Genomic DNA, 17385 nt, shown 5'->3' on the forward strand with positions numbered 1-17385 from the left:
AGCGCATCATTTACATTCGGATGACATAAATTGTTGTTGAACCTTAATCCATGAGTACCTTTCACAAAAATTATCGGATAAAAGCCAAGACAATGTGAATTACACAATCGTTTTCGATGCTCCGTGGAGGCTCTGAACGCACCAAATACTGTCCATCATGGCGGCCCACCGCAGGAATCTGATGCAGAACGTAAGTGTTCAAAAGTGGCAACTTCTTTGCTCTTTCTTATCTTAAATACAAGTGTGTGCGGCAGCATTGAAGTCGGCTGTCTTCTTTGAGTCTCTACTTCAGGTTCATTGTCTGTCTAGCTTCTTATTGTCTTAAGAAATCGGCTTCCGTGATGCTACTATTAGCCGAGCTGCCTTGTGTTAGCTAGCTGAAACTTGTTGTGACATGTAAATGTCTTTTTCCTAAGTTTTCCATCTTCAGTTACGTCGGGTTTACGGTGTCTAGATGTGTTTACTAGTCGTTTTTCACTTTTAATAGTGCCGCACTCAGTCTCAGCCTCTCTTCTTGTTGTTTTACAGCGAATATGTGCTGTTTATACCAATGCTTAAACATTGCTCTATCAATAAGCATATCTCATTTGTGTAAGTACGCTTACACATAGTCATGCACGCATTTAAAATCCAGGGAGGTACCGGTAGGACAGTATCTGAACAGTACCGGTAGGTATCATGGGACCTTCAGCATGCACGTGCATGAGTGTGAAGCGGCCAGGATGAGGATCAGCACCTCAAAGTTTGAGGCCATGGTTCTCGGTGGTCGGTGGAGAGTTCTTGCCCCAAGTGGTGGAGTTTAAGTATCTCGGGGTCTTGTTCTCGAGTGAGGGTGAGGTGAAAAGCGGAGAGATTGATAGGTAGGTTGGTGCTGCGGCAGCAGTATCGGACCGTCGTGGTGAAGAGGGAGCTGAGTCACAAGACAAAGCTCTCGATTTATCGATCGATCTACATTCCCACCCTCAACTATGGTCACCAGCTTTGGGTCATGACCGAAAGGATGAGATCGCGGATACAAGCGGCTGAGATGAGTTTCCTCCGCAGGGTGGCTGGGCGCACCCTTAGAGATAGGGTGAGGAGTTCGGTCATCCGGGAGGAGCTCGGGGTGGAGCTGCTGCTCCTCCACATCCAGAGGCACCAGCTGAGGTGGCTCAGGCATCTGATCCGGATGCCCCCTGGACACCTCCCTGGGGAGGTATTCCGGGCATGTCCTACCGGGAGGAGACCCCGGGGAAGACCCAGGACTCGCTGGAGAGATTATTTCTCCGGTCTGGCCTGGGAACGCCTCGGGATCCCCCGGGAAGAGCTGGAGGAGGTTTGTGCGGATCAGGAAGTTTGGGCTTCCTTGCTCCGAATGCTGCCTCCGCGACCCGACCCCGGATAAGCGGCAGAAGAAGGTGAAGGTGAAGGAAGTCTGACTAATGATAGAGACATTTTTATCCTCAGGAAAGCTTTGTTTTACTCCATTTGATGTCATAGAATGATTAACATTGACAGTATATCGCTGTTTCTTCACATCCTTAAGTTGCATTGTCTTAAAGCTACTTCCTCTTTTCAGAAACTGACTCAAATAACTTGAAGTTATTTCAAATAAACATCAGCAAAGATTGCTGCCAATATTGAAAATGTTCTTTATGATCAACATTGAAGCCATCTTGAAATTTTAAAATAATTATGACCATAAATGTTGAATCAATGCACATATTTTCTGTCATTGAAATTGTCACGTCTATTCTACATTATTTATGTTGAAAAATCCAACTTTGAATCAAAGACTTTTGCTATTTTGTAATGGTGGTGGTGGTGTTCAACATATGCCCACCCCATCCAGTTCACATCATCTGAACTAATTTCATTGGTGAAACAGAATACAAGCCTTGCTTACAATTACAATCATTGTCCGGTCATTGAACACTAACTCGCAATGTAGCAGTACAATTTGTGTTGTATCAATAGTGGAAATAACTTATTTATTAAATGTAACTTTTTGTATCTTGTAGAAATATAGAAATATATGCCATGGTGTTTCTCTTCTTGATGAAGAGTGAATCATGAATCACTCAACCTGAACAAAATAACAATTTTGATAACATAAAATGTTGGTCTTGTTTGATACAGCTTACTGTAATAACTTAGGAACAAATTGTATATACAACATATTGGTAAATAAAGCAATCGGGGCTCAAACAGTCACGTCTCACACGTGATTAGCCATTAGATTTGTATTTGTATGTGTTGAGCAATCTTCAGTCCATGTTTAGCCTGCCGTTCTGGTCTTGGGTTCCATCTCAACAAAAGTTTTCTAAGCACAATGCTCCTCTTCGCTCATTTGTGATACAATTTAGTTGTGTTTTAGGTGATTAAAATCCTAATATAATATGTTTGAGTTCAGTAGTCAACTCGTGTCTTCCATGACCAGCATGTGACAATAGAGTCAATGAATTGAATTGAGATATGTGAATTTCATGCTATAACAATAAGGTTGACATTGTTAAAATCAATGATGAAACATTATGTTTACATTATGTACATTATGTAAATCACAAATACATAATGATGCGTTCAGTTTGACTCCCAAAAGACTTGGATCCATTCCCATGCTTCAGAGAGTGACATATCTATATTTTGACTTCAACAGCAAAGCTGGACAGATGACCTACCGCTGTGTCAGATGTGCGGAGTGGGCACTGCTCCCAACTCTGTGTACGGCCCTGATGGTAAAGGTACCCAGAGCCACCCGAATGAGGATGGACACTTCAGGTTTAGGTAACAGGAAGCTTGAATGTTTAGCATGTCAAACTTAAACTCAGTGTCCCAGTCTTCTGGAACAGTTGCCTTTACGACTGTACAAATTCTTCTTCTGACACAGTATTTACTTTCTGTACGAGTAGGTTTTAAGCAGCCACTTCTTTTCTTTTTCTCCCACATCTTTCTTCACTATTGTATTTCTCTTTCCAAACTAGAGGTGAGGACGGATGCTTTCTCTACGGGGTTTTTAATGGCTATGATGGCAGCCGGGTGGCCAGCTTTGCTGCCCAATGTCTGACAGCTGAAGTCCTACTGGGACAACTGAACTCCAGTCACACGGAAAATGATGTCCGGAGGATCCTCACACAGGTCAGACACTGAGAATGGATTTTCTGTGGCCGAATGGTGGCTCACAAATCCACCTTGAACTGCAGTGTTGGTTATATAAATAAAACAAAATTGTTTTACTGCAATGGCTTAGTGTTTACAAACACAATATTTTGTTTATTACAGACAGCTATTTATTTGTTTATTTCCCCGCCAGGCCTTTGATGTGGTGGAGAAAAGCTACTTTGAGATGATTGGGGGTGCTCTGGCTGAGAAGACTCACCTGTCCAACTATGTCACTCCGCATAATGAGGTACGTTGAGTATGTTAGATATCACTGTTTAGAGTAGTTGAGAAACTGATCATATTTCATTCAAACACTTTTCATTGAAAGTTATTTTTGACCGTTATTTGCCACTTAATTATGTATGTATTGTGTTTTTTTTTACCTCATCGCTAGATCTTTTCTCTTCTCACAATTTCCACCTCCTTCTGTTTGTCTATGTTGCCTCCTATCTCATGTCTCATTCCTGGTGCTCCCCCCTCAGGAACGGCTGAAGGAGCTGGAGCAAGAGGTGTCGGGAGGAGCGACAGCTGTGGTTGCTCTGATTCTGAACAACAAGCTCTACATTGCCAATTTAGGTAAGTGCCATCTGAAATCCATCCAGCAGAATTGCTTTAATTGAGGGAGTGCAGTAATAACAATACACCAGCAGGGGTCAGTCTTGAATCGTTTATTGCTGTGTATGAAGCATGGCTTTGAAGCCGAGCAACCACAACGCATTTCATGAGACACTTGGGTATTAATAATCTCATTTGCTCTCACTATGAGAGCAATTTCTTTCTTGTGTCCTTGATTCTGTCTTTACATCTCTTTTTTTACTACTTGTCTTTTTAATCCTCTTCTCCTTCCTTTGTTTTTTTTGGACATTTAAATCCTATTTGGCGATGGGCGATAACTTACATGATATACAGCCAAAAACGGCATCTCACAATAAATTTGATCAACACGGGGCACACTCTCCGCATTGGACTTGACAGTACAGTACAGTACAGTACAGTACAGTACAGTACAGTACATGAACATGAGGAGACCGTCGCGCTCTCCAGCTCTGCGGTGTTTGACAGCCGACGCCGGCGTGTGACAGTTGTGGAGAGTGTGGTGGACTTTGGTTCACCATCTTAGTTTTAAACTTATTTTTAATACAGGGAACCTTTGACAATGATACCGGTTGACTCTGCGTGTCTGGATCCTTGTTTATTTTATGAGATGGAGTGGTCCTCATAGGTTCTCTGACGACTGACAGTCTGTATAATGATTTGGAGAATAGAATATGACTATGATCATTTCTTCACATGATTTCTAATATTTCTTCAATAGCATCTAGGAAATGTGTCCAGACTGCTCCATAGTTCAAGCACAGACGGCTCAATTTAACCCCTGAATAAAACTGGCAGAGCAGTCTGTCAGACACGACCGGGTTCTACGGGACATATTATAAAAAAATATTATATTCAGAGATACCTTTCAAATGCTTGTCTGTTTAGTTTAGTAATCTGTTTAGTTGGTTCTGCAGCCATCCTGCCATTGTGATGTCCCTCACAAATTGCACATCTAAAGAGTTCTCTAATTAAATATTTCGAAAGTCTTTGAATAGAATCATCCTCTGCTGTGCAGGCTAACTAAAGGTTTGACCTTGCCATTACACTTTTATCCAACAGTTGCTAAGTTGTCAAAGTGTTTCAGTCAGTGGAGGAAACGGAGACCTTGAGGTAAAAAAGACAGTTTCTTATTAAACTGCTCTATGTACCAGCTTTTTTTCTGGCAGGATACTGTTAGAACTGTCTGGTTTTGTTTCGGGATTAGTCCCGAAGTGCTCTGCCAAGCAGAAGGACAGTGCCTTACTTGGCTTCGAGGAGAATTGAATTTGATGGGAGGTATTTTCCGACAGGCTCTCTGTGGCCAGTCTGGAATAAATGATCGGATAGTATGAGCTGATTAGTGAAATTTCAAATGTGTCAGGTGCTTTTAAATCATGTAAACCCAATCCTTAAGAGTGCATTTTCTCACTGCTGTTTCCCCTTAGAGAACAGAAGAACAGTGATTGCTCTTGCGGCTCTGTGACCTCTGTACATTCACTTTAGAGCCACCATCAAGCCATGGCAATTACCGCTACATATCCTGCTGCCTCGCTGGTGGGCTTTCTGTTTTTCTCTCCATTATGACACTCTATCTTTTAGTACAAGATAATTGTATATAATTTTGAATCAATTTTTTCCCTGTAATTTATAAAGGGACCCATTCAAGGACATCAAAGAAGGTTGCCTGTTGTTAGAGTCTCACACAGCGAGCTCGTAGAGCAGTCATTCAAGGACCTGAATAAGAGTGATGTTTGAAGGAGTCAGCCATTAGCAGCTCCTCCTCTCAGTGTCCAAGTTCAGATGGAACTCCAGGTCTTAGTCTTGATGGTGATCGGCAGGTGGTACTCCACACAGCAATCCTCATTTCTTGGTTCCTGAGTGAACTTTGACATTGGAGTTGCATAAACTGAAAAGGAACAGAGGAGAGACTAGTGCCTTGAGGTGCCCTGGACTTGATCACACTCGCTGGAGAGTGGTCCTCACAACAGGCAAGCGGTTCAAATGACCCGACCCATGAACACAAGTTCTTGGCCTTACACAGAGCCTTCACAAAACTAGATTTCAAACTTAAACCCTGCTTGCTCTGCAAGTCTCTCCCTCCACATATGTAGAAGGTGAACAATCCTCTCACCCTCACTGGGCTGGATCTGCCCTCAAGGACATGTGAGGTGGGGGGAGGTGTGAGTCCAGTAATTAGCAGCAGCTTGGGACTCTCCCTACTGGCTGGTTTTTGGGGCAAGAGTTCAGAGTTGACAGAATGGGAATCCCGAGGTGGTTGAAACACGAGTGCAAGTGTGGTCCAAAAACACTCCCAGCTGTGTGCTGATGTGTAATCTGTTTGACAGTTAAGGTCTTATGGCCCATTACTTGATTGTGTGTGTGTGTTTTAGCACGCTGTGGTTTTGGCTCGCTCTTCCTAATAGCAATAACTTCATTTTCCACACGTGGAAACGATTATTAAAGCGACCTCTGAGTTAGTTAAGAGAGTTGTGGCCTTTTCAAGAGGCACTTGAATCCAGCCTGTCAACGCTTCATAGATTCTTTTTTTTTTTTTTTTTGCTGTGTCTCCGTCGGCTGTTGTAGTGTGTAATTGTTTTTCTATCACTGTAATTAAAGTGCCGGGAAGTTTATCACCCATGAAATGTTACGAGTTTTGTCTACCAGCCTTTGTTGTGTATATGGTTTTGATACATTCGCTCACTTGGTCAGAAAAATACTGCTGCACTGGGTCTGTTGTTGGTTCACCTTTCAGAGGGAGGACAGTGGTGAACGCCTGATGATGTCCTGACTAAATCCTTATAAAAAACAGCATCACCTTAAATAGAAGTTGGAACAGTAGATGACATATTCAGTCCTCAGTGATGTGACAAGTATGAAGAAAAGACTGATCCTGCTTTTTGTTACCAGTTAATAGTCGCCCTGTTCTCTATCAGAGTATTGCTGCGGTGCTCATTCATGTCTTTATGACTGTGTTGGTCCATCTGCTTTCACGTCACAATGCTCGTATCTCTGCGTCGTAACGTTGCCTCCTGCTTGTGAATAGTTAATGCCCACTCTCTTTATTTTATTCAGCATCTGCCACCAACGACTGTGTCCGTGCTACATTTTTTTTTTGGTTCCTCTGGTGACTTTTGTTTACTTTTGATAGTCTTGTCCATGCCAGCATTTTGATTTAAAAAGTTTATTTTTTTCTTTTTGGAAGGAACCAACAGGGCTCTCCTGTGCAAGTCCAGCATCGACGGACAGAATCAGGTCCTGCAAATCGGCCGACCACACGGCACCGACAATGAGGACGAACTGCAGAGACTAGCCGCGCTGGGTAAGACTTGACCTTCACTGTTTTTACCCGAACCACCTGGGATTTTATTTTTAGACATGCTCTGCACACCCTCAGTAAAACTGAACTCAACATTTAAGTTAATGATCCAAGATAAAACTCTGAAGTTCCAAAGAGGAATGAGGAGCTGGACAGGATAAGTAACATGCTCAGTCTTCTTCAGTTTATTCGAAGTGGAAGATCCTGCTTCTCCAAAAGAATCCCTTAAAAATAGAATAAATTGTGTCAAAGAAGGAGGCATTAGTGGTCGTCGAGTATAGAATGTGCTTGTCCTGCTGCCTGATGTTCATTATGATTTTTTTTAATCAGACTTCAAAATATGGCACTGAAGACATTTATATTTATATATGAAAGCTGAATTTACATTTTAAAAGATATTTTTTGAACCACAGCAGATATTTTTGTGTTTATGTTTTCCCTTATACGAAACATTTCTACTGTGATTATCTGTGTTTGTAAGAAGGAGCTTCCTCCCTTCTGAAAACATTGCTTCTTGTTCAGAATAAATAGTGGAGGAAAATGCTTATAAAAGATTAATTTTCAATTTTTGCTACATAAGAAATAAGTACAACACTCGCAGAGTCACTTGACATGCTGTGTCACTAGGAGCAGCATGAGCTTGTTTTGCAAGGCAAGCACATTTTCTACAATGGTCCAGAAGAGCTTCTCTCTGAAGACTCATCGGACCCTAGAGAATTGAGGACTGCAGCATTGCCTCGATGAAGCACGAGTGAAGTGCTAGAAAGTCATCGTCTTAATACAGCTCATGACAAAAATTGTTTCCTCCGGCGTTTTCATTCGGAGCTTTGTTGTCCCGCGCTTGATGAAGAACACGTCTGTTGAGTCACTGTTGCTTTCAAACTGACACATCCCTGATGCATAGTTTCCCCACAACATGAAGCCAGTGTAATTACCGGCTGTTTTTAATTGGTACATAGGTTGCGCTCAAGATAGACAGCTCACGGTAATGAGGCCTCTTGTATTTACTATTGTCACACACATTACCCCCGGCTCGGCATGAGAAGTGGGCCGACGCTGCGCCATTTTTGGAGGAGACAGCGCTCCCATCTCCCTTTGTTCGCTCACTGCCGACTGCAGGATTCACATAATAACCCTGTAGCTTTGGCGCTTGGCCCAGTGATTAAAATGAGATGGGAGTCATTCCATTAACTCAGATGAAGGTGACCTCACTCCTCTTGCCATCTTCGCCTCTCTTCTCTCCAGCTTTCAGATGCGTCCTCCCCCACCCCATCCATGCTCCATCACAACGCTACACCACCATCCTCTCCGTTAATTTGATCTGTCACTAACTTGTCTTCTCTGAGAGAACAACCCTTGCTGTTGTTTGCAGGGGTGGATTCAGCTCGTGTCCGACAGGCGGGGCAGATCGCTGGACAGACGAGCACCAGGAGGTTTGGAGACTACAGGGTCAAATTTAACTACGGTGAAATCGAGCTGCTGAGGTGAGTAGCACTTTGTTTGGCCTCTTGAATGCGCTGAAGCTATTCAGCTCTGCCTTGAAGTCCAAATGTGGTGATGTTATCATGACATCATGAGCAAGCAACAAACTGCTGAACAGTATGAGTCTCCACCTGGAACTTTTCTTTTGTTCCTGTATTTTTAATGTCATAGTGGCTGGCAGTTACTGCTATAAGAGATTTTAGCCACACTGGCTGTTGTTTTAAGTGTTTATTGAAAGAAAATGGTTTGTTGTATGAAGAGTAAACATTTGGTTCATTGACTTGCATGGTCTTCCTAACAGTCGCCTTATGCCAGTGAGTGGGAGTAGCCCTGCAATTACTCTGCCAGGACTTCAAGCTAGTGATTGTCAACTGTGGGTCAAAAGCTTTTAAGCGACAGAGGGTTACTCTGACATGATGCACTGCTCTTGTCGTGTGAAATGCATTACAGAGACGCGACTGCTCCAATAGTTCATTCTCCGACAGCTTCTACCGCCGAGGATGATGCAGCCACGTGTCTGAGCTCCATTGAGTTTTCCTGAATTTGTGCAATTTAGAATCAGCTAGCAGAAATGGACTGACAACACGAAAAACAATCGGAATAAAAATCTGTCTCGTGAGAACACTCCCCAAACTACAACACATGCACTAGTTCTATTCTTTCACAGTGATTTTTGAACGCTACATAAACAATTTCAGAGAGTTCTCTTTTCAGTATTTGTAATTCTATTATTGTTTACAGAAAATAAGTGTTGACAAGCTACTTTGCAGTGTTATGTTATTCTCTCACTTACAAAGTGTTTGTAACTTTTGAGTTATGTTCTCAACATCACCACTATGAACACTCGTATGGTCTTATACTTAAAATGGCTTGGGGTTATCGCTACAAGTGAGAGCCACCATGGCTTTGGAATTTATTGTCTCCATTTCAATGAATGTCAGTGACTAATGGCAGCGAAACAAATGTATGTGTGAGGGTTCATGGCCAGGGGCTCCACCACAGTTCTGAATAATCCTGGTGTAAGCCCTGTACTCCACTAATGCAACAACCTACTGTCTATTATTGAACCTGGAATAATGCTTGATTTAGTTGTTTGCTTTTCTCACTTCCTCTGAACAAATGCAACGTGTTTCATAAGGACCATTCACAATCTTCAGTCTGACATGTCCTCTCACTGCACAGTTAGACCTGAAATGTGTACAGTGATTTCTGTGATTCAAAACTCCACCGAATGGTCTGAAGCCGCCGTCTCCAGCTCGATGCTCTCATTATCTGATCTGATGACGGTCCAGACTTCTCTCTGAGCGCAGCTGAGCCCCTTTTGAAACTCCGGTGACTCAAGGGGCCCCGTGCTCTCTCATTTCCTCTTCCTGTCAGCCTCGCGAGCCAAGAAAATCAGGCTTGAATGTCTGAGTCATTCCAATTATGATCCTCAATAAAGCACACAATAGGACTTAGACAGAATTTTCCTCTTTGCTCTCTAAGAAGAGGAAATTTGATGTGGGCAAAGTGTCGGCCTCATTCCTGGGAGCTATTGGATTACTTCTCCAAGGCTTACATTTTGCTTTTAATAAATGATGCCGCAGCCTTCTGTTTGGACCTTCATTACGTACAAAAGGTTCTGTTTTTTTTCTCTTGAGGAATTTGCGTGATGCAAAAGGTATTTGGATTTTTCCACTTTGAGTTCTGTCCTGCACTGTATCATTGGATTTGTACTATGTGACGCCGGGTTCTGTATCACTCAGTCCTACTTCTTTCTTGCTGCATCTTCAGCGGGGCCAAATCGAAGCCAATCATAGCTGAGCCTGAGATCCATGGTAGCCAGTCTTTGGATAACGTGACAGGATTTTTGCTTCTGATGTCAGAAGGACTCATCAATGCCCTTGAGTCTGCCCACGGACCTGAGCAGGCCAACCAGGTTTCCAGCTAGCATTACATCAAATGACTTGATAAACGTCTTTCACACGACTTGATGTCTTTCTTTCCTTCCCATTATAGGAGATTGTTGCCATGGTAGCGGCAGAGTTGGCCTTGCAGACCAGCCTGGAAGCGGTGGCCCAGTCTGTGGTGGAGCGAGTCAAGCGCCTGCACCACGATGTTTACGCGTCCGGCCGTCAGAGGGCGACCTTTTGTTCTCGCCACGAAGACATGACGCTACTCATTCGATTGCTCAACTACCCGCTGGCGGACGGAGTGCTTACGCCTACGCAAGGTAAGACTTTCTGCATCACATTTGTTGGAAATACTTTAAAATTCAACATGTAAGGTTTAAGTTATGGAAAGGTTTTTGTGTAAACGGAACGAAGAAATATTTTGAAGCTCGTCATTCATACACAACCACAACCCAAAAAATGCAAATAAATTTATGGCTGAATAAATTTGATGAAATTGTTTTAGTTTCAGAATGTTTTGGACTAACTTAAGAGTTGTATTTTTAATTATATTTGAGGTACTTCATTATAGTCGTGTTTTCTCAGACTGATGGACGGTTTTTAAGGTTGCCTCTGCTCTTCTCACAGGGGGTCGCATCTATCCAGTGTCGGTTCCTTATTCTAACAGCCAGAGCACAAGCAAGACCAGCGTCACCCTCTCCCTGGTCATGCCCTCACAAGGCACGCTCACCAATGGCACCAACACCGCGTCCACACTGGAGGAAGAGACTCCCACTCCAGGGTAAACGCCTCTCTACCTCGTCTCCGTTCTTGACTTTACTAACTCGACCGTCCTGCTGTGTCCCGCCTCGACTAAGTGTCATTTTCCCTGCCTGTCATTTCCCACCATTGTCTACACTTCCTGCCCATGCTTTTCTGAAATCGCTTTCGCTGCACAAGTTCAGTCCTCGTAGTTGAAAAGTTTGTTTTGGCAGACTCCCCTCGCTCCTGAGAACTTATTTGGGCTCTGCGGGAATTTGTAAGCCTTTCTATTCGCTAGTGCCATGACATTGTTTTTAAAGTCTTCTTTTTGTCCCAGATGCTCACAGTTAGATTCATATTCCAGATGTAAATTAAATCTGGACCATCTAAACATTCATACTGCACTTTCACAGGCTCCAGATATGTCTTTGTACTGGGTCATCTATATAGGTCGCTTCATACTGGACCTTCTCCGGTCTTATTCAGGACTCTGTTGGGCTGCATCTGGGACCCTCTTATGGTCCTTACATCTGCTTATACACTATCATACAAAGTTTGACTAGGTGTGGCTGGTGCTCAAGTACGTTCAGGAATGTTTCTCACTTTATTATTATTATTATTTAGCTCATGACTTCTTCAGTAAGTATCATTGTTCCTTGTCTCAGCGGTGCCCTGAATTTGTACCACAATATATTTTTTTCTGTGACCATCAGAAAGATCAGAAGACCTCTTGAAGACAAGAGAATACAATACTACTTCACATTATATATTTTTCCAGGTGCAGCATGAGAGCTCGGGACACTTTTACAACTGAAATAAAAAGGTATTTTTGTTTTTAAAATCAGGCAGAGGAGAGGATGTAGTTTAGGTCAGGCCAACATTTTTACACCTATCGGTTCCATGTTCAGGCTGTGGATTCTAAGGTAAGGGTCAGTCAGTAGGCGGCGCTATTGTGTAATACAGGATGAACCAGGATGGGTTCAGTTGCATTTAGGGATCCATTAGCAGGCAAGCCAATGGTGGCAACTGTTCGCTTGTAGAGCCAGAGATTTCCATCGTGCAGTTGTTTTGATGACATTTTGGGACTGGCACTAATTGTAGATCATTGTACTCTATAATAAATGAAGTACTGCATGATATTTTGACCTGAAGCATTTAGAAAAACAGGCCAGGTTTCTGCTCCAAAACTTGATTCCATTAAAACCTTCTCTGGCGCTCTGCTGCTGGCTGTCAGTCACCACTAACGCTGTCTGTATTTCTCTTCCTCTTTGGCTTCTACTGCCAACATCCATTCCGTGCCTTTCACTGCGTCCTTGGTTCTCCTTCTGACCCTCCTCTAGCACGTTTCAAACCTGCCAAACCTTTGTGGACATGCTGCAGCCCATAATTGAACTCCCTATTTCCCCCCTCCTCCTCTCTCCTCTTCCTACCCTCCCGCTCTCCACCTCACTCTTCTCCCTCTCCTCCACCCCTCCTCCACTACGCCCCTTCCCGTCCTCCACCTCTCTCCTTTGTCTTTCCTCTTACAACTTGGATTCGTCCCCCTCTACCTCCCACACTCCCTCCCTCATGACCGCCACCTCCTCTTCCACCACTCCTCCTTGCCCACAACCCTCCTGCACCTTACACCCTTCCACTGTCCGCAGCAGTCAGAGCCCGACAGCCACCCTCCAGTCCACCAACACCCAGACTCAGAGCTCCAGTTCCAGCTCGGGAGATGGAAGTCTGTTCCGTCAGCGGGGCAGTCAGGCCGTGCAGCCGGACGAGACGGGCAGAGTGCCACCGTACGTGGACTTCAGTCAGTTTTACCGGCTGTGGGGAACTGACCATGGTGACGGCCAGAGCACCCAGGGGGGACTGGGACCCCAGTGACCATATCCCAGGAGCCGCAGAGGTTTTGTTGGAGTGTAAAAGGAACATTAACGTTGAAAGATTGCGCCCAGGAGCATGTGGAGACACACGACACTTGAAGAAAATATCACAATGAGCTTCCCGCTATACACTCATCCTAGCATGTTTCTCTCTGATTTTCTTCTCAAATCTTGGGATTTGATGAGTCAGACCTGAAGGACTAGGACTGTTTCCTTCATTACACAGACAGTTATTGTCATATGTTCATTCATGAGTGGGTGGCCCAGCAACGACAAGATGTCCAAAGGAGACGTCCTTGGTGTTCAAGTTCATGGATAGAGGTCAAAATTATTCTGGAATGGAAAACTGTGTGGGTCTTCATGAGGCACAAAGACCGTGAGAGAGGTAACCAGCTGTCAATCGATGGTCAGATGAAGCACCATGAGAAGATGGCCTGGTCAGGAGTACTCGGTAGCTTTTAGGAGGCTGCAGACACAGTACTCAAACCATCTCCACACCTTGAAGGGATTGGTGTATCGGTGTCATTTGACCTGGTCAAAGTCGATGGTACTCGACGCCCACCCAGCCCATGTGTTTTGTGGACTCGGAGAAGCCTCATACTGTCAGTGTGGTTTCTTGCGTGATGTCTAGGATCAGCACTACGAATGGAAACTGGATCCCGATGAAAGACCCCTTGATTTGCCAAGCAGCCCAGTTCTGGAACCAAAGTCGAAGAGAGAAATAGGTTGAGTTTGAGCAAACACAGCGAACAGCTCAATACATGCATACCATAGTGCTCTTGAGCTTTCTGAAGCAAAAGTGCTCTTTGGATCACTTTACCTGACGTAGCTCCACAACCTCCACTGGAGAAGCCCTTCATCACAAAAAGAAAGTATCAATGGACTAAGTGCAAGAATAAATTTGAGAGATGCAAGACTTGATCTTCATCATAAACAAGCGCAATATTAAAACTGCTGCCTCATACGCTCGCAACCTTCTGGAGAGAATAATAGTCATGTAACATCTGATGATTGTTGATATTTTAAACTCTGATTGTAGGTTTTCTTGTGTCATGTTTATCATGTATCTGCACATTGGAATGTATTTTAAAGATGTAAAAGGTCATATTATGTTTTGAATGGGTTTTTTTTAAAATAAATTGATATCACATATTTTAACCAAAAAAAAGACTGCTGTTTAACACTGAACTTCACATCTGCATTTCTTTATATTTAACCTCTGCATTTTCAAATTTTCTCTGACAGCTGGAATTTCTTTATTTAAATATTAATCTTGTCCTTCATTTATTTAGCAGTACTTGTTACCAATTCATATTTATTTGTACGAAGGAATTCTTTTATTAAATTAATTTCCTTGTTTTCTGGAGATACGATACATATTGTATTTAGATAAAATTCTAAACTACGCCCATAATTTTAGAGCTCAACCTTTCTTTTTCCTTTTCTTTTTAAATCTAGAATACATGCAATCTTTTTTTCTAGAGTTAAACTTCCACCTCACTAATTTGGATCAGTATCGCTCGTTATTGCCCTAATTTTCCCGTGAATTCTCAAATTATTTTTGATATTACAGCAGCTGACGTCACAGCTATTCGGGTGGGTGTTGATACATCTATTAACTGTAGGGGGAGCCCGAGAGCAAACAATTTGGTGCGCTTGTCCGCTCACTTCTCCACTGACCTCTGCTTTGACGTCTTCAACCTTTTCTGCAGCATTTTCTCCCTTAAGTATCTCTCATACACGCTCCATGGATGTAATATGCTTGGTGAGTTCCCATTTGTTCCGCAAGGGGAGCTCGTGAGCAAATCATTATTAATATATCGCTTATTTTGCATGTGAAAAGTGACTCAGAAACAGGTCTCATTGTTTGTATTATGCTTGTCCATCATATTAACTCAGAAAAGTGATTTTTAATTTAACCTTCTGTCGCTTTTATTTACTATTTAATTATTTCTATGGGTTGTTAAATTTGTATATTTCTTAAATAGAGATATTGATTTATGCAGAACCTTTTTTTCTCATTTCATTTACTTCAGACTGGGGAGCTTCCTGTGCTTATCATGGATGAGTTGAGATTCAGGGCCTGTCGAGGTACGGCGTCTCGCCCCACTCTCCTCTGTTGGGGTGAGAGGTTGTGGGGGTCTTGGATGCAGTGGGTCAAAGGAAACCGAGAGATTGTTTTTGTTGTTGTTTTGCACTCCTCAGCCAGGTTTTGGTTGAGATTGTTTAAACACAAGTCTTGCGCCCACTTTTTTAATTTTGATCTCCACCAAGGAGGTTATATTTGTCCTTATCTGTCTGTTAGCAAAATAGAACGGACTCATCAATGATTTGTTCATGAACTTTTGATAAAGACAGAAAGATTTACCATCCACTCTTCACTCTCGAACGTCACGCTACTTTCAGGATGAAAAAAAATCAGAACCTTATGAAACAGAATACAATGTACGAACAGCAACTTCCATGTGGCTGTGCTCATTCCTTACCGTCTTTCTTAGATTACTTTGTTTAGATTACTAGAAGCCTATCAACTCTGAAGTTCCACGACCACTTGAATGCAACAGTGTTCCCACTGTATGTAAATTCTTTTCTCTGCTTCTCAAATTGTCTTGGGGCAGGGCTACCAGACATCTCCTCCTACAACTGACGTCTGACACGTTTATTTCTTTCATTAAAGTCAAAAAAGGCGGGCTCTATCGATGTTGATGTCCGGGTCACACAAAGCCAAAGTGGAGCAGAAATGGGCATGATAGGTGCTGAAGAACGTTATGGGATCATCTTTAGATTAAGTTTTAAAAAAGTTCCATAATAAAGAACATCATTAACTTTTTTTTTGATATTTAGTTACATGCAAGTGTCTTCGTCTCCATGTTTTGACTGGAAAAACAGCACGCTGTGAGCTAGCTTCTAAATGTTTCATTTACATTTTTGTGTATTACAGCCCCAAACATCGACCGTGAGTTGCAACAGATGTTTTTTTTTTTTTTTTCTAAAAATGTGAAATAAAAAAAAGTGTGTAGGACGTGAATAGTCACTATCCCCTCCTTGAGGTCTGCACTCTCTGAGTGCTTTTCTCGATTCCTTTGTGACCTTACAGGTAGTGTCAAAACTTAAAAGTTGTATTTTTGCAAACTAGCATTGAATACCTCTGTATTTATTATTTTATTTATTCCCTGCTGTTCAAATGTTGCTGGTCTCTCAGGAATTTGCTTCTTTTTGTAAGAAAGAGCCACAGCTCTTTCATCCAAGATTCAATTTGCATTGCTTTTGTTGACGTGATGAGTAGTTACTGGTGAGTCCAGATTTCTGCTCAACCGACTCTTAAATCAAACGTTCATATTTGGTCATCATTTTGGAGAGTAAAGAGTCAAACTTTTCGAGCAGGTTTTGGCAGAGTTCGCCAGAGATGACCGGAGATCTACACAACTTCTCTTCCTCTCGTTGAGTGTTTATAAACACACACAGTCATGGTAATTATGAGTTTATTTTTCCATCTACTGTTATTCAAAGGGCCTGCCAGGGAAAGTTTGCATTTAGAAAGGACAATAATGCGTGTGATCCTTCCTCGCCGCTCCTCCCAATCTCATGTGCAAAACCAGTGAATCAGAATGAGTAGCATCATATTCAATATTCTCATTTAAATTACATTTTTAGGTTGACGCAGCATTACGTACTGCAGTTAAAGAACAAAACATGACCACGTCACGATTTAGAAGTCCGAATGAAACTTGGTAGTTTCAGCATCTGTGCCCTTTAGTTCTTGATTCTTGTGTTACTCCTACGTTCACTCTGGTCAGGCTCATGTGGGGCACGTCCTGGACTCTTCAGTAGGAACGTTCCTCTCAGCCACGCTGAATCAAAGCGGGACGATTCACACTTGAGTTTATGACTCTTCAATTTGAAACGTATCATCATAAATATAGCTTATGTGAACATGTTGCGTTGCTTTAACAATTTTGACATTTTTCCTGAGCCTCACTTCTCCATTTCCCGGTTGTTTTTGTGGCAGTCGAGAAACGGACGCAGTAGTAAACAAATCTGTCCCTATGTAAAAGAGGCAGGGTAACTTGGTAGGCGTGCCCAGTGACCCAACAACCTTTCAGGTATCAAATCGTGTCCGCGCTTATTACTGGAGTTGCTGAGGGAGGAGGAATGACCATGTTTGTACAGCTTTTGCTGTTCCCCGCACTTATCTGTGATGGATCAGGTGGAAAGCAAACACACCTTTGACTCACTTTGCGCTGTGTTTGCAGGTGAGCCACGATGCCTGGAAGACTCTGTCCATGGTGAGTACATTACTTTGTATTCACGTAGTGATTCAAAGTAGCTGTGTAAATAGAGGGGTTTCATTGTGGAAAGAGTTGAT

The 17385-nt window shown here is 42.7% G+C and overlaps 1 protein-coding gene across 5 annotated transcripts; it reads left to right on the plus strand.

Annotated features, from left to right (window-relative positions):
- Positions 1 to 147: 147 nt before the first annotated feature.
- tab1 (TGF-beta activated kinase 1/MAP3K7 binding protein 1) lies at positions 148 to 17385 on the plus strand. Of its 5 annotated transcripts, none has more exons than XM_053855558.1 (11): positions 148 to 190; positions 2639 to 2766; positions 2964 to 3117; positions 3293 to 3388; positions 3624 to 3717; positions 6920 to 7036; positions 8406 to 8517; positions 10289 to 10433; positions 10514 to 10727; positions 11035 to 11188; positions 17273 to 17385. In XM_053855558.1, exons 1-11 carry the CDS (start codon positions 158 to 160, stop codon positions 17274 to 17276), a joined length of 1251 nt encoding a protein of 416 aa, XP_053711533.1. In that variant the 5' UTR covers positions 148 to 157; the 3' UTR covers positions 17277 to 17385. The 5 variants fall into 5 exon arrangements, with proteins under 5 accessions (XP_053711533.1, XP_053711528.1, XP_053711530.1 ...); XM_053855553.1 differs by lacking the exon at positions 17273 to 17385 and adding an exon at positions 12489 to 14173; XM_053855555.1 differs by lacking the exon at positions 17273 to 17385 and adding an exon at positions 12795 to 14173.

The sequence above is a fragment of the Synchiropus splendidus genome, chromosome 2, assembly GCF_027744825.2.
Source record: "Synchiropus splendidus isolate RoL2022-P1 chromosome 2, RoL_Sspl_1.0, whole genome shotgun sequence".
In the NCBI taxonomy this organism is placed as follows: domain Eukaryota; kingdom Metazoa; phylum Chordata; class Actinopteri; order Syngnathiformes; family Callionymidae; genus Synchiropus; species Synchiropus splendidus.